General features: G+C 34.9%; 1 protein-coding gene across 1 annotated transcript; it reads right to left on the bottom strand.

Annotated features, from left to right (window-relative positions):
* Positions 1-220: 220 nt before the first annotated feature.
* LOC133517232 (osteocalcin 2-like) lies at positions 221-17,014 on the bottom strand. The gene is made up of 6 exons (XM_061850450.1): positions 16,881-17,014; positions 16,102-16,198; positions 6,729-6,768; positions 5,651-5,746; positions 2,361-2,498; positions 221-415 (listed from the first exon to the last, which is right to left on the bottom strand). Exons 2-6 carry the CDS (start codon positions 16,173-16,175, stop codon positions 374-376), a joined length of 390 nt encoding a protein of 129 aa, XP_061706434.1. The 5' UTR covers positions 16,176-16,198; positions 16,881-17,014; the 3' UTR covers positions 221-373.
* Positions 17,015-18,811: the final 1,797 nt, after the last annotated feature.

Raw genomic sequence — 18,811 nt, 5'->3', positions numbered from 1 at the left:
TAGCGCCCGCGACAAGGCTGCACGCAACAGTTATGTCGCCACAATCATGCAGCTCCAGTTGCCATTGAGCGTTACCTATAATTACATTAAAAATATATTATTCAAGTCGTCCGTGCAGCTAAATGATGTGAACAATAAAATTAAAAACATTATTTACCTACTCACATGTGTTTATTCAAATCATATTGACAGTTCTAAGTTTCAAGTTTTGCACTCGGCATTTTCGTCTGGAATATTCTAACTTAATAAGTTTCTATTTTAAAACAAACGAGTTAAGTAACTCGAAACTGAACAAATGACGAGGTGCATAACTTTAATTGTAGTAGACAGTAAACAGCGATATTTGATAAAATCGCCACCAAATTCTCTTCGACTAGTTCTTTCCGCATCGCCTCATGTGCCTTGACTTCTTGTGCTGAAACAAGTAATATCAATTAGGTATGTCATAATAATATGCTTAAACCGGCATCCCGTCGGACTTAAAAATTATTTATACACATATCATAAGCCCTCTATGATGCGTTCAAAATCCGTAAATAATGACCAATATTAAGATAAACTGCTTTGTTACAACTCTTATCTGTAAAAATGTTTTAATGACTTCATTATTACATCAAAATCGATTTGGTAATGACATTCAAATTTTGAACATCTCTGAAGAAATGCGATTCGATTTGACCTCTATATTCTTAGTCGAGATGTCGTTTTTTTTTTAATGAAATGTCAATTGTATACCTACTATTCTGACAAATCTCACATATTAGTTTGTATCGAACTATACGGAAATCGGCCCCCGACTAGAGTTTGACTCTGAATTTAAAAAAAAAACTACGGATGCGTGACATGCGTGATAAAGTTTTCATTTACCGCCATTTGGCGTACAGCCTATATTTTAATTAGTTTTAAGTATACAGTTAATTTGTTTGTTGTTTTTAAACTAACTATAGCAAAAGTTTCGTGTAAAGTGAACGTTAAAGACATTACCTACGACCTCATATCCGCGAGTTTCCCAAGAGAGCAACGATGCTCCAATGTTGGCTGCAATAAGAGGTTAGTGAATATATCATAGAAAGTATATAATGTGTGTGATAAAAAAGTGTGTGTAATAAATAAATAAATAATAATAAATAAATAAATATTATAGGACATTATTACACAAATTGATAAGTCCCACAGTAAGCTCAATAAGGCTTGTATTGAGGGTACTTAGACAACGATATATATAATATATATAAATATTTATAAATACTTAAATACATAGAAAACACCCATGACTCAGGAACAAATATCCATGCTCATCACACGAATAAATGCCCTTACCAGGATTTGAACCCAGGACCATCGGCTTCATAGGCAGGGTCACTACCCACTAGGCCAGACTGGTCGTCAAAACGTCGTGTGTAACTGTACATAATTAGGCATCCCACCCACTCGCGTATTTTAATGCCTTTTAATGCTTTTATGCAGTCACATAATCTACTATTAACAGAGGAAAATGAATCTGCAAACTCAAATGTTTCTATCGGGGCATATTAATAAAATCGTGTATCAAATCCCAAAAAAATCGTACCCAATAGGGAATCTTCAAAAAATTGTACCTAATAGGGATTTTTAGAAGATTTTTGGTATGAATATTACTATATATGAATATTTACTCCATGTCATATGTGTAAATAACCATTAAATACAAAAAAAAAACCGTTAATAGAAAAACGCATCACCGTTATATTTATAACCCGTGTGTATGTACGTTTACCATTTTCATTTTACCTTTTTACATCTTTTTTGAGAGAGAGCGTGCATAAACTGTAGGGGGCAGCACAGGAGACGTCAGATTTTTGGCGCGAGGTGTTAATGTGAAGTTTATGCTTCTAATGTAATCCACAAGATGGCAGAACTACGGCAGAACCTACTTATTCATAAGAAAACGGACTCGTACTCGATGGTAGATGGCAGCACTTGCTTTGCATGAAGTGTCAATGTACATGTTTATGTTTCCGATTTAGGCCACAAGATGGCAGACCCTCCAACGCGCACGGTCCCTATAGCACTTACGTTTTGTCAATTTTTCCAATAATAATTATGTTGTGTTAACAAATGACAACTGACAGACAAAATAGTCCTTTGTATTATCATTGCAATTGCAGTATGAATCATTGAATATTTTGGTTATATTGACATTAGGTAGCTAATACTATCTTATTTACTATAATGGAGTATATCTAACTCTGATTGATTATCATTTCAAATTCTCCATTATTATAATAGTTAAATGCGTAACATCTATACTAGTCAAAAATATCAAGCACCTTTGTGCCCCACTTTAAATGTAAGTAACCAATTAAATTATCGATACTGACGTGATGGCTCGACTTTTCGTTGGAATCATCGCAATCCACTTCGTTGTTCTTGCTGTCTTCCTCAGACGACGATGAGGACGAAGACGAAGACGAAGATGAGGACGAGGATGAGGAAGAGTCATCCTTCTTGCCGTGCCCCTGAAACGTAATTGTTCTTTAATCACAGACTGTCCGAATATCTGTCGGCGGCCCGTAGTAAAATCAGACAGATTATGAAATTCCTCGGTATATCGTGAATCATGAAAATGATTGTCTCATTCCCTGACCGACGGAGCCCCGCTACGCGGGGCACATATTTCTGGATAGAAAGCCCTTCGGGCATCTGAAGCAACCTAACGAACCTATTCTACCAGCTATTGGTTTAATGTGACTACACAGGAACTTTACGATCGGCCTGGTTTTATGATCGGCAGCCGACATATCGATAACATTCTGAAGGATATATCGTGGGCTAATGTTAAAGACTTAATTCCTTTCCTTCCTTGAGGTGGTAGGCATCATGTTTAACCATAAATGGTATGCAAAATATGTACTGACAAAACCTATAAACTATCATGCAAAACGTATAAAATACTGTCTTTATTTATAATAATAATATATTCATGTTATACAAATCAAGTCTAATTAATTAAATTTCATGTCCAAGAATTCATTTGTGTTATAGAAATTGTAATTATTTGGCCATTGATATGCAATTGTCGCTTGAATGCTATAATATTTAATGTCTTCATATCAGGTATTATTTTATCGTGCAGCTTTTTTGTATTTCGCAAATGAAAAATATTGATTAATTAGTAACCAGTTTTAATTCAAATTAAATATATGAACATTTAAGTACCTACCTAAAAAATCAAATGAATGTAGAAATATGGAAAATGCTGTAAAAGTTGAAGGACCGTTTCATCATTATTGCTCATTAGAGCCGCAATTGAGGCTCGCTCGAAGAAACCCGCCGGGAACCATTCTCAAAACAAACTGGAGTGTTCTGCGTGCACTGCGGCCATTCAAACATTAATAAAATAAACAACCATTATAGATTTTTATACTAGTATAGTAACTATTAAATGTTTTTGAAAATAACTGTTAAAAGTTTAAATAACTTCTGTTATTTCTATAAATAATAAATAAATATTGGACATTCTTACCCAATTTGACTAAGCTTACAGTAACCTCAAGAAGGCTTTTGTAGGTACTCAGATAACGATAAATTAATTATATAAATACTATACATAGAAAACACCCATGACTCAGGAACACGGATATACGGAGCACGGATCATTACACGAATAAATTCCCTTGCCGGGAATCGAACCAAGGACCATCGGCTTCAAAGGCAGGGTCACCTGGGTCACTACCCACTAGGTCAGACCCATTCAGACCGGTGGTCAAAATAAACCATAAACCATAATTTACAGTTCTGTGCCTAAAAAGATAATGTAAAAATATGGTTGTACACATCTTACTCAAAAATATGTCCCATAGCATCTTATTCCAGTGTAATCAGAGCGTAACCATATTTATGAGACAATTCTTTCGATACATATTTTTGCACTTGACTGTACATTAATTTTTTTGCATACATGTAGCTTTATCTGTTATACAGAATATTTCATATAAATCGTGATAAAAAATATGGATTTCTTACACTGTACATTTAGCATTAAACACTTATACGTAAAAATATTCAAAAATCTGTAAATGCAGGTATTTTGTTATGTGTAATTAATTAAATGTTTTACTTAAATTATCTGAGTCTCATGGTTCCCTACGTTTTACATAGAACTGTCTCAGACTCATAGCATACATATATTAATCCAATTATTCAATGCAACCGCTTTGTATTTGCTGGCTGGAAATATTAAAAAAATACATTGACAATGACAAACACCATAAGTCATACCATTGCACTGCGAATTGCAATTAAGTCACGTGACTAGTAGGTTGACCATGAATGTTGTTAAATAGGGGTTTTTTTAAATTGCAGAGCTAAAAATTAATTACAGAGCTAATTATTTGTGATGTGATGCAGCACTCCGCGTTAGTTTAAGAAAGCTCTGTCGGGAGCAGGGATTGGAAACCGGTATTTTTTGTATGGGAACGAAAACGGTATTTTTTCGTTCTTTGTTAATTATTTCATTTCTAATTGGGCAATCTAATAGTACGAAGTCGTTATCAAAAACCACAACCGAGTCCTATATTTAGAGTATAAAATAAACCGAAATATATGTTTATTTCAAAGTTTTTCCAAAAAACCGGTTCCGATCCCTGGTCGGGAGATGTGGGTACTGTAAATGACTTCAAAATCACCTAGTATTATAAAAAAAAAGAATTAGGAAGAAGTTGTCAATTGTTTTTTATTTATCTATATATTTTGAATTTTATGTTAATTATTAAAAAAAATAGTTGTGAAACAGGCGTAAATCCTTTTCTAAAAATTTTACCTACCTGCCTGTTATAAATTAGTATTAATTAGTATATATTATATATACTTAAGTTACCTAAGTACTATACTTGTACTAAGTCTGGGCACGAATACTAAAGTTATGTTTATTAGAGTTTATTAATGTACTAGCGACCCGCCCCGGCTTCTCACGGGTTATACAAAACCCTAACAAATCGTACATGTAAACCTTTCTCAAGTATCACTATTGATAGGTGAAAACCGCAGGAAAATCCGTTCAATAGTTTTTGAGTTTATCGCAAACATACATACATACTTACAGACAGACGCGGCGTGGGACTTTTTTTTATAAGGTGTGTGATATTGATTCATTTGCTCATTGAAAATCCTCTATTAAAGAGGTTCTAGGTACATAGATCATGTCTAATATCGAGTCATTTAAGGTGTGCAATCTCGGTATTCACTTTTTGTGCAAGATTAATCTTGCACGTTAAATCGTGCGTGATATCGCAAGATTTGCAAGACCGCAGCTATACTATAAATGATTGAATTTTCCTTATATAAAACCTTTATCTCTACGGCACTTCGAGGGTAAAAAAAATAATTTAAAAAATCCAATCAGGCCACATTCAGACCAATAGTAGAGTCAGACAAGTGTGTATTCCCTCGTTACATCTGCTCAACCTCGAAGGCGGACACATCATGAGTAGGGTCTTGAAGGATTGGCACCCAAAAGCCGCGGTAAGGCGGTAAGAGATCTGGCGGAACAGAGGAAACAACTAAAGCAACCCGAACCAAGCTAATGTTGAAAATGTTGTGGCTCTCGAATCTTTAGGTAGACACTTTAGTTTTTTTTATACAATATCTAAAGATGTAAATAATTACTTACACTTTTGCATCTCTTGTCATCTTCTTCAGATGAGGACGACGACGATGAGGAGGAAGAGGAGGAGGAAGAAGAAGATGAGTCGTCGCATTTGTTTTTCTTAAACAAATATTAGATTGATTTATTTATAGTTACGTTCCTAGTATATATTTTAAATAATGAACGCGGAGTGGACGCAAGTGGTGCGGCGTGCGGCAAAACAAATGTATAAACGACCTTGATTTGCCGCTTGCCGCGCCACGTGCGTCCAGTCCGCGACCTTAAGAATTAACTGATTAAAAATCAATACCAACGTTTTAAAACATATATAACAATCGTTTTAAAATAGGTATTTTAATAAGTACCAATGGTGATTTTATAAAGCAAATTCTTAAAATTTCCTTTCAGTAATGATTGGCCTTTCATCCTTTGGTTAACAATCTAATTTGAAATGGCCATCTGACACGTATATCTCAAGAGAGACGGTCAATCGTAGTTTTAAATTATTATTTTGTTGGAAAATGTTTTAAAGTTAAGTGTTCCAAGTCTAATTTTATACTTAGATTTTATGATAATATGTAATGTTTTTTTCAATAGCATTAAGAAAATACTATGACCAACTACCCCGGAATCACCCTATACAACTAATACATGTGGTTGTTTGTAGGTTGTCCTCACTTTTCCTTCACCCTTGCTCTGATCTAAATTTGTTATCATTAGTTGACAATTTAATAACCTTTAAGCCTTGCCATTCGTTCCAAATCATGTCAGTGCTGATAACGTGAATAACACACTAAATATAATCAAAATACTGCGACATCAACATTTAATTACGTTAATTAATTAAACAAGAGTATTCATATTTAAACTATAATTTAATAACATGGTGGATAAATTATCGGCGATGGTTGGAATTTAATTAATATTTTATACCAATCACCAATTACCATGGAAGAGTCAGGTAGAGTAAGCAAAGCTATGCTATGCTAATAGTTTGGCTGACTGTACCTAAATCCTTGAAAATTACTGCCAACTTAGCTTGGTCTAACTCTATGATTTATGGGAACTCTACACATTTTTCAGGATAAATTAAATTTTATACCTGTTCATCATCATCGCATCGAGAATGGTGACTGCTGCTTCTGAAATAATGGAAAATATTTTTTATTGACTTTTCATATTACGAGTGCTGCCCATTTATCACAGGATCCTTGTTTTTAATTGAGTATGTCAGTCATTTAGTTTTTAGTTTTAAGTTGTTTTGTGTTAGCATAAGTTGGATTTATTTGTTTTAGTTTTAAATTAGTTAACATAAACAATGTACTTGATTATCTTGTCATAGATTTTAAGTGGGCTAATAAATAAATTAGGAGTCCCACAAAAGCTCTGTCAGTGTCAAAAGTGGCATTATTGTTTGAAGGAACGTAATTTTTGACACTGACATAATTAATCCATATCGTATCTTTAGCCAATGTTTGACGTAACTAAAAGTTCGAAACGGGCCGCAAGTTAAATCTGCATCAACTTGCAGTGACAGAGAGTAAATTAATATATATTATTATTATGATAAGCCTATACGGTGTCCCACTGCTGGGCAAAGGCCTCCCCCTCGATTTCCACTCGTCTCGGTTTTGAGCAATCTCCGGCCAGTCGTTGAGATATGCATCCAGGTCGTCCCGCCATCTCCGTCTGGGTCTACCCGATCCTCGCCCGTCTTGCGGCACCCATAATACCGTGGTTATTTTGGCCCACCTCTGTGGGTGCATGCGGCAGACATGGCCGGCCCAGTCCCATTTCAGCTTGGCGGTCTTAGCTCCAACCTCCAACATTAGTAATGCGTGTTTTCGAGCGCAGCGTAGAGTTATGGATTCGGTCAATCCGTGTTACTCCTAGTATGCTGCGCTCCATAGCTCTTTGGCAAACCTTCAATTTGGTATTTTGCGCCTCGGTGAGTGACCACGTCTGAGCACCTAATAATAAATATCAATATATATCAAATTAATATATATATATATATATATATATATATATATATCAATCAATTAATAGTAGTAGTATCTAGTTTGTTGGTTAATAAGTATAGTTCGTGTTATCCACAATGACGCGCAAATTTGTCACATCTAACCTTTAATTACATGACCATACGAGTCAAGGCACGCGTCATCGTGAATGACACGATCTATCTACACTGATGAAGCCTGCGTCGCTGATCACTAACAATGTAATAATAATGGTATCCCATGGAACCAACTTATATGTATGTACTAAATAAAAAACTAGAAAAAATATACAACGCAATTCTCGTAAGTATGGACGATTTCTTTTTTCGCTAATGTTGAAATATTTCGGATTATTAAAAGTAAACTGAAAGTAATTAAAATACGGCATAAATAGGTTTAAAATTAAACGAGTTCAGCAATATTATTCTCTTAATTTAATTACAATTATTTAACAATAATATTCCAATTATTTGTAACACAATTATCACATTTTCAGGTGAAACACAAGAATCGAAGTAAAAAGTACCTACAATTATTTTTTTAAATGTTTTCTCTGATATTGGACACATAAATAGAAAATAGTGTTTAAGTGCATATAGTGTTCCCATTTTTGACAGTATGGGCAAAATACGTAAATTGGGGTACCAGTGCGGAGAAAAAGATACATTGGCCTTGAAAAACAAAAGATCCGGGCATGCCCAAACGTACCTGTCCATGGAGACCTTCACGATTTCAAAAAGACAAGACTTAAGTCTCGCCATCTTCCAGCGCTGAGATTCCATGATCCAGCACCAACGCCCAACCTACGGGACTCTTGGGAATCTGAATGGGAATCACGATTTCTCCCTTGTGACGTCTCCAAGCCTAATACCAAGACACGACCTGCTGGTTTTGAGGAGCCTCGACGCGTTTGGTGCATGCTGAATCGGATAAGGGTGGGAGTTGGGAACTGTGCCTATTTATGGCACAAATGGAACTGGTGCTAATCACCAGTATGTCGGTGTGGAGCACCCGAGCAGACCGTACACCACACGGTATTTGACTGTCCTCTAACCAAATACCATGGGCAAGTGGAGGATTTTAGCACCTTAACCAAAGAAGCAGTACAGTACATAAAAACAATAAGTCTTTGAAGTAGAGTAACACAAAAAGCCTTCTGAAAAAATCATGAGCAAGTACAGGGTGGCCAAATAAGAAGTATACATTTTGTTTTTAAATTTTAACTGTATTAAGTTCAAAAATTATTAGGTATTGTTTTAAAAATATATTCTTCAGGGTTGGCAAATTCATGCGAAACATAATGTCTGACATATGTCCACCTCTAACAGCAGGCAAATGTAAGCCCTTATCATCCCAATGTTCAGCATCTATTCGCACATTTTTGGCATTATCTTAGTACATTTATGTCGAATAGTCGGTTTTAACTGTTTAAATTTCATCAGCTCGTTAGCATAGACACGTTATTTTAGATAGCCCCACAGAATTTGGAGAATTTGGGTGCCAATCACTGTCACTTTTTTTCAAAATTAATCGAACAAACAACGTGTTTTAAACAACAGAAACATTTGAGATAAAATTGCTTGCTGCTAGTGGTATACATTTGGCAGAAATTATCTTCCGTATACAATTGCCAACCCTGAATAATATATTTATGAAAAAATATTTAATAAAATTTCCACTTAATGTAATTAAAATTTAAAAACAAAGTGTATCATTCTTATTTGTCCACCCTGTATTATATTTTTTGGTTCAAATGGAGAGCAAGTTACTGGGAGAGAGCCTACACATTTTATTAGAGCTTTAGTTGTTTGTACTGGTTCTGGCATAAATTTCGAACATCAATTTTGGCACAGGAAATATAATGGCTTTGTAAGCGGATTTATTGGTCTGCAAAAAAAAAATGTGCAAGATTGAAATAGATTTTAATTAAAATGCAAAGGGCATCGTTATATAAATAAAAGTTATAAAAAATGACATGCATAAATTTAATACTAGGGCCCGGAAATTTGGGCACAGTTTTTGACAAGTCTTAGGGAGAGAACAGCGGTGGTTATCGATTGTATCAATGAATCAAGATTTTTGAAATAATACCTCACACTTTCTGATGATACGTACTCTTTTCAATGGACGATGATGAAAAAAGTTTGAAATATCGGTAAGTTTAATCCGTTTCATTTGCTGTATTGAAATACTTATAATTACGAAAACCTTTATATTTTATAACGAGTTGATAAAAGAAAAGTAGGTATTTGTTCGCAAATGTTATTTTATTTAGATAAATTAACCGCATTTTTATTTATTTACACAATCAGCCCAACCTTAATTTATAATCTTTATTCTACGAGTATATAGTATAAACATATAAATGCGTATGTCCTGACTGATTGACTGACTGCTCAACGCCGAGCCGAAACTACAAAAGCTAGAAAGTTTAATTTTGCATATCAGGTTACATTTATAATGTGTAAAAGAAATAAGGCGATGAAAATTTGTATATGGCATAAGTTTTATTATAAGCTATAGCTATAGGAACATGAAACCTCGTAAAAAGGTATTTTATTAAAATACATCAAATGTGATTTCAACTTGTTTGTAAATTAATTCCCTAATGGGGTAATCAGGGGCTGAAAGTTTGTATTCAGATCGAACGTTTTTGGGGGACTTACAATTTTGTAAAAAGATCATGTTATTAGAATACAAGAAAAATGATTAAGCGTTTTTGAAAATTCCTCCCCTGAGGGGGTTAAAAAGGGGTTGAAAGTTTGTATCGAGTACAAAAAGTTTGAACCTTCTTTGAAAGCCATAATAATAGAATACAAAAAAATATTTCAGCGTGTTGAAAAATTCATCCGCAAAGAGGGTGAAAAACGGGTTGAAAATTTATAATTATGTATCGAGGGTGATAGAAGTGAGGAATTCGAAATTTCGTAGACAAACACAATATTAGAAAACAAGGAGAGCATTTCAGCGTTTTTGAAAATTAATTCCTTAGGGGAGATAAAATGAGGTTGAAAATATTTTTTCAAAAGACATAATAATAATAATAATAAAGCCATTTATTCCATATTTCGCATATATACATCTAAATTTTGTTAGTTGGTTGTAGTAGAAAGAGAAAAAAAAAGTACATAAATTAATTTGTTAGTCTTAATGCTAATGAAATATGGACCCCTTCTGGGTAAAGGCCTCCTCCATCCTCTTCCATGCCTCCCTGTCCTTGCCCAGCTTAATCCAGTCGGCTCCTGTCGCTTGTGTGATATCATCAGCCCACCGCCTTATTGGTCGGCCAACATTTCTTTTTCCCGTTGGTCCCTTCCAACGCGTGGTTTCTATGGTCCATCTTCTGTCCTTGAATCGTGAGATATGTCCAGCCCATCTCCACTTAAGTGAGAGCGCGTGCCTGAGAGCATCGGTGATTTTTGTTTTTTGTCTAATGCTTTCGCTCCTTACTTTTTGAATTCTTCTAATTTTTAATATACTTCTTTCCATTGCTGTTTGGCTACATTTGATTTTCTGTTTTATTTCGTCTGTAAATGTCCAAGTTTGGCAGGCATACAATAGGCAAGGTAGTAGACATGTGTCAAATACAGTCTTTTTTAGGTGCAAACTGTAGTTTCCTTTTAGGATTTCTTTCAATGTCCAAAATTTCCTCCAAGTTGCGTTTATTCTTCTTGTTATTTCCTCTTCATTGCTAGACTTTTTGAATGACAGCTGTTTTCCCAAATATATGTAGTCATTGACATATTCTATGTTGTTTCCCTTTATCACAATGTGTCTTTTGCGATGGTTGGTCATAATCTTAGTTTTATTCATGTTCATTTCTAAACCAATTTTTGAGCTTTCGTAGTCGAGTGAGCTCATCATTTCCTCAAGGTCTTTACCAGTTTCAGCAATTATAACTATGTCGTCAGCGAACCTGAGATGGTTCAGAAACCGTCCATTTATCCGCACTCCCTTATTTTTCCATTCTAATTTCTGAAAGATATTTTCGAGTACTGCGATAAAAAGCTTCGGAGATAGAGGGTCCCCCTGTCTGACTCCTCGTTCTATATTTATTTCATCTCCTAGTGTTTCCAGTCTAACTCTACTTTTACTGTGCGTGTAAATATATTTCAAAATGTTGATATATTTTTGGTTAATATTTGAATGTTGTAGTGCGTTCCATATTGAGCTGTGACTAATGCTATCAAAGGCTTTGCTGTAGTCTATAAAGGCCAGATACAGGGGTGTATTAAACTCTCGGTGTTTTTCAATAATTTGATCTAATGTTTGTATGTGGTCTATTGTGCTATAGCCTGATCTAAAACCCGCTTGTTCTTTTGGTTGCAGGTTATCAATGTTGTGGGATATTCTATTTAAAAGTATGGATGAGAAAAGTTTGTATATATTTGCTAAAAGGCTTATGGGTCTATAGTTCCCTATATCTAGAGGGTTTCCTTTTTTGAAAAGCAAGATTATATCCGATGTACACCATTGTTTTGGTACGGTTTCTGTATCCAATACCATATTGAAAAGTTGGCACAACTTGGGAACTAAAATAGGTGCTCCCATTTTTAGGACTTCGTTACACAATCTATCTGGTCCGGGGCTCTTGTCAGCTTTTAGCCTTTTTATATGTTTATAAACTTCGGAGTCTTCAATTGGTTTGATGCAGTTAGTATTACTTATGCGAGATGTTTGTGCCACTGTTTCAGTGTCAGTTTGGCTCTTGTATAATTCCTTATAAAAGTTAGTTGCGTGGTTGATTATATCTTCCCTTGACTTTGATTCCTTCGAATTTTGTTCCAATTTTTGTATCCATGTTCTGTGTGTTTTTAATTCTTTGTCTGCTTTTTTGGTACTTCTGAAGTTCTTGATATTTCTTGATATGATTTCGTATCTGTGGTTACTATAGTCCTTTCTGATTGATTTATTGGTTTCTTTATATAGTCTACTAAGTTCCTCTTTCATGTCTTTAGTTTTATTTTTTGTTTGGATTAGTTCAGTTCGCCTTTTTATTAGTTGAGTTGTGCCATTGCTGAAAATTTTATGTTGACCCGGTTGAGTACAGGTTTTGGGGGGCAAGCTCTCTGTTATGCCTCTTTCCAAGATGTTGTAATAGGTTTGGATATCAATGCAGTCTGGTTCTATGTTTCCAATACATGCTTGTAGATTTTTGGTGAAATTTTCGATTTCTTCTTCTGTTTTTGGGATATTAGATGGTGTTGTAAAGTTTTTTCTACTCTTTTTAAGGTGACATAGAACTAGAGTAGCTCTCACTAGTCTGTGATCAGATGGGAATTTTATATTACTTAGAATTTCAATGTTAGTTATTAGTTTATGGTTGTTTATCATTATAAAATCAATTTCGTTTTTGACATTTTGGTTGGGAGATATCCATGTCCATCTACGGCTCTCTTTCTTCCTGAAAAATGAGTTCATTATTGACAGCCTATATTGAAAAGCATAGCTTACAAGACGTTCACCTCTTTCATTGCGCACTCCATAGCCATGTTTGCCCATGACTGGGTAATGATCCGATTTGGGGCAGCCAATTTTGGCATTGAAGTCCCCCATCACTATAACATTCTCATCAGACATAGTATGAGCAGATTCAAGGTCCTTATAGAATTTATCAATTTCATCCTCTGTTGAGTTTTCTGTTGGTGCATATGCTTGTATAATTGATAAGGGAAAGCTTTCAAATTTTAGTTGTAGAAGCGCTACTCTTTCTGAGATTCCTATAAAATTTCTTATTTTGTTTTTATATTGTTTCATGATTAGAAACCCCACTCCGTGTAGTCCTTTAGTTTCACCTATATAGCAAAAAATAAAGTCTTCATGCTCTTCAATACTACAGCCCATTCTGCGGACCTCTGAGAGGCCTAAAATGTCGCAATTGATGTTTTTTAGAGCGTAAGTTAGTTCAAGGTATTTTTCTGTTGATGCTAGCGATCTTACATTATAAGTACACACTTTGAGGGTTGTTTTTTCATTGTCTATTTTGATTTTTGGTGGAGGGTTGCAGTCTAATTCCCCACGATGACCAGTCGGGTTGGGGAATGTTTTGTTTGTAATGTTTAGTTCTTGCTTGCTTAGTGTTGTTTCGTTCCGGTGGCTGATGGCTGTATCCTATGCTTTCTGATCACTTGGTGAGTTTGGAGTAGACAGAGAGTTGCATCTATTTCTCATTACATCAAATGCATTCAATCGATGTGTTTTTGTTGTTGATTGTTGTTTGCGGGGCTGTTCCGTTACATTTGGCGAGGATGATGCTTCCCTTTTCCGCTTTTCATTTCCTGGTTTCCCCTCTTTGATGACTAGTTTGTCATATTTTATGAACGCGTATTTGCCTTTCTCTCTCTCTTCTTCAAGTTTTGAATATAGTTCTCTTCTCCTGTCGAGGACTTCCTTTGGATAGTCTTCAGCAGCATATGCATTTTTTAATTTCTTTTTATTCATCATTACCTCATTTTTCTTCCAGTTGTTAACGAATGATAAGACTATCGGCCTCTCCTTTCCATTTTCTTTGTTGTTTTTGCCAATTCTGTAAATCGTGTTTATGTCTCTGTCTTCGAGTAATATGTTTAAATCGTCTTCGAATTTCTTTTTTATCATTTCTATGAGGTTGACAATAGATTTTTCGGTTTCTTTTATTCCGTACAAAATGATGTTGTTTATTCTTTTATGTTTTTCGAGATGGTATATTTTTTCTTTTAAATTCACATTTTCTAACTTTATTTCCTGCATTTCCACATTAAAAGGCACCAACTTTTCATCTATTCGCTTCATGATGTCCTCCGTTTGTTTTGACATTTCTAACTTCATTTGATCGAACAAGGTTTGGAAGTTATCCATTGCTTTTCTTTTGTTTGCGAGGAACGGAACGTAATAGTAAGAACGCAGCTTTACTGAGTCTGTCAGGTTGTATTAAAAGTATGTAGGATATTTGATGTGGCAACACTTCACTGATGTTGTCAAAGTCTTTTATTTATGTACCGTTGTCACATAACCTATAAAGTTCCTTCGTTTTTTCACTCAGAATATTTACGTTTATTGCACAATTTCCACTTAGTATATTATTTCAAAATGTACGTGGACACATTATACATTGGATTTGAATGTTTTTACACTGGATAGCAAGGAATGTACACAGTTTTTTCGACGAAAGACAGAGCACTATAACAGTACGTGTTTACTTCAAGATAACCGGAACCGGAAAAGACATACTTACTTTAATTTCGTAAAAAGGCATTATATTAAAAACAAGAAAAATAATTTCAGCGGTTCGGAAAATTCTTCATTATGTCAGTTAACGGCTTAGAGATTCATAGGTTGTGACAGACAAATGTCATGCGTTGTAAAATTAGTAACAAATTATTAACCCTACTACTGCTGTCTTTTGCTGCACAATGTTCTATGCTCGCATTATCATGTAGAATTATACAGCGTGTCTTTAGCCATTGGACAAATCCCAGGTAGGGTTACTTTTCAGGGATGCTATAACGTTAATTTTTTTTTTATTAGAACGAAAGGTAGAAAAAAAATCATACAAAAGTTTATTATTAAAAGTTATAAACCAATAAACGACAGCAAAAAGAAACACACTGTATTAGTCTTTGACAGTGTTTTTGACAATTTGTTCGAAAATGTTCGACAAGATGACATTTTGTCAAAAGTCAGAATCTTATTAGTGTCATCAATAAAAAACATAATCAAAAAGGTCGAAGAAGGTTTTATACTATTCTATGAGGATCTCAGGAGCTCTTCACACATACAGGCTGCTCCAAAGTAAAAAATCTTATTTTGTTAATTTCTTCGTAACCGCTACACCGGCTGTTATGATACTTTGTATACTGGTTCTAAATACCCTAATGCATATGTACATTTCGGTTTTGTCCAATGGCTAGGGACACACTGTTTAACAACCAACATACAAATCCACGTATGAAGTTGCGGGCAACAGCTAGTGTACCTATAGGTATACAGGGCGTCCCAAGGCGGACATCAAGGGAAAGTACCTTAAATATCGTAGATAGGATATTTTGCTGCAAGAAGACTTTATTTTATTTTTTAAAGTAAGTACTATTACATTCAAAGAATTTCTAAAAAAAAAACTGGGAATTAAACCGAATCTTGAAATTTTAATCAAAAATTTTACTGTAGTCATTTTCGTTTGCGATATCATATTTCTGAGATGACTTATTTTTTATGCATTCTTTCGATTGGCATCATAAAAATACAGGATGTTTTTTCACATTTGAGTCGGTTCGATTTACAGACAAAGTAACTTATTTTTTTTTAATTTTTGAATGCAGTATTACTCAGTTTTGAAAATAAAATAAAGGCTCATTTTAGCAAAATATCCTATGTCTTATATTTAAGGTACTTTCCCTTGATGTCCTGGGACACCCTGTATATGGCTCCGGTCTAATAAAATGTGTAGGGCTCAATTTGAGCGAAAAATGATAAGATTGATAAGGTAAGTGAGCTTACTTGCAAGTTGCTCTAGCGTCAGAAATGGCCAGTGCAGCCAGGACGGCCAATAACATTATTATAGACTTGTTCATGGTTGACGTGCTATAGCAGCTTTCTGAAATAGAGAAAGAAAAAGTGGTTGAGAAACATATTGGTATTAATGAATAATATATTTGTATGTTATGTATAAGCGTATGTACCAATGAGTTTTTCGCAACTTATGTACGAAATATCATTTGATATTTACCAGTCGCTTATCGGTGAAGGAAAACATCGTGAGGAAACCGGACTAATCCTAACAAGGCCTAGTTTATCCTCTGGGATGGAAGGTCAGATGGCAGTCGCTTTCGTAAAAACTAGTGCCTACGCCAAATCTTGGGATTAGTTGTGTAGCTATGGGGCTATTAAATACAGTATAGCTACAGTTGTCAAGCGGACCCCAGGCTCCTATGAGCCGTGGCAAAATGCCGGGACAACGCGAGGAAGAAGAGGAGATATGTATAAGCCGTAGGTACTTGTTATGCAGTCTCAGGTTTTTTTTAATATTTTACTATCATCTAATCTGCATTGAGCCATTCCGTTGTTGCTGTTGTTTTAATTTCACCGTTATTTATTTTAATATTATACTTGTTTTGTAAAGTCATAAAGCAGTTAAAATCTAGAAAGAAGTGCTGGACACAGAAATAAAGGAGCATTTGTGTAAAATTTTATGCTTTAAAAAAATTGCAAATATTGTTACATAAAAGACTGTCTTAAAATTAGTTTGTGGAGCGTTTAAAGGTTTCATTGAAACTTACCTATAAACGGAGCAAACGTTATACAATGTCTACGTGGTCCGAGTCAAATATTTGCACTGACTCCAGTGCCCGTGAGATACAATAACTGGAACACATCTTAATAATTTACATAACTGTAGTTATACAACAATAAGGTCAGTCTGATAATACTTTGAATCAACATCAAAATACTCGTAAGTACAGAATAATATTGCCTTTAATTTGACAACGTATCAATTGTTTTTATAAGTGCATGTCGCTGGTTGATTGGTTAGTGGTTAATATCAATATTGTTGGTGGTTATATCTATAGTCTTCTAAAGCTACAATTGAACTATCATAGAGATGATTATATATAAGAAATCCTATTACACAGTAATGCTACAATTATCATCATATACGCCAAAATTATTTAATTTATTGTTATTACACCATTATAAGTTCCTCATTATTAAAATGCCTCATTAGGTATCTATGATTAAATATACATATTCCTATGATAGTCTAATTGCGGCCTTACTCATAGTCATACCTATATTCCGCGACGTAGAGACAATTTAGGCTTCGAGTCGGTTTATTATGATATCTCCAGGTCGAATTTTGAATCGGGGTGGCAGTGGTTGATGCTTAAATGAGCTGGTTTGCATACGTACCTACTTTGTTTGACTTAGCATCTGAGCCTTAGCCGGTGTGATGTGATGCTGACATAGTGCACGGACTCAATGCCGCTTAGGCTGAATTAGCAGTCATGAGAGCTCCCAGTGCTATTTTGCCTCAACTTCGCCTGCCCCTCGTAATCTCTTCTTCTAGTCCTTGCTGCAGGATCTGCTGGCTAGAGATGCCCCAAGTATCAGTATCAGTATTTCACCAGTTCGAATTATGAATAGGACTTCTATTTAGTACACACACACATACACGCACGCACGCACGCATATATGCACGCGCAAACACACACACACACACACACACACACACACACACACACACACACGCACACGCACACAATTTCCTAATACCTACTATACCTAGTACCTAAGCAAATCCGTATTATTTTGATTTGTATCTGTTACGGAAACCTGTTATTGGCTTCATGACTGTATTCTTGTTATATTAATAAATAATAATAATAATAAATAAATAAATATTATAGGACATTATTACACAAATTGACTGAGTCCCACAGTAAGCTCAATAAGGCTTGTGTTGTAGGTACCTAGACAACGATATATATAATATATAATTATAAATACTTAAATACATAGAAAACACCCATGACTCAGAAACAAATATCCGTGTTTATCACACAAATATATGCTCTTACCAGGATTTGACCCGGGACCATCAGCTTCATAGGCAGGCTACTACCCACTAGGCCAGACCGGTCGTCAATATAAGTCTATACTGCTTGTTAAAAAATAAAAGTAATGCAATTCAGTTGCAGGGTATAATCTTACTAACAGCTGTATTTCACTCCGCTTTATATGGATTAGGTATTCGATAAACGCTCAACCCTCACTGTCAGCGAGAAAACAAGCTTCTTACACAAATAGAAGGGATTTTAATATCCCTAAGTAGTGATGATACTGGCCTTCTCCTATAAAAGACTTGCAAAGTAATCCACAGAAAGCGCACAGATATCCTCCAAATCTGCCTGAGTCATCGCATCCTTTTCGAATGAATAGGGTCAAGAAAGAATTTTGGTGAAGATACTTTGCAAATATACTTTTTAATTCCACGTTCAAAGGCGTCTAATGCGATTATAGCGAACACAGTATTAATGAAAGGTTATTTATTTATGGCGTTATTCATAAACGCGTTACTGGCCTGAGCTATGAATCGTTTGTCTTTATCTGTCATTTTGACTTCTGTATTTGTCAGAAAGGGATAAAACATAATTTAATTAAATCAGGCCCGTAAAGTTTTATAAATAAGGGGGTTATACAATGGTTCTGG

Source organism: Cydia pomonella, chromosome 4, assembly GCF_033807575.1.
Source record: "Cydia pomonella isolate Wapato2018A chromosome 4, ilCydPomo1, whole genome shotgun sequence".
Taxonomy (NCBI): Eukaryota; Metazoa; Arthropoda; class Insecta; order Lepidoptera; family Tortricidae; genus Cydia; species Cydia pomonella.
The sequence above is the reverse complement of the archived record's forward strand: the minus strand, read 5'-3'. Positions and strand labels throughout refer to the sequence as shown.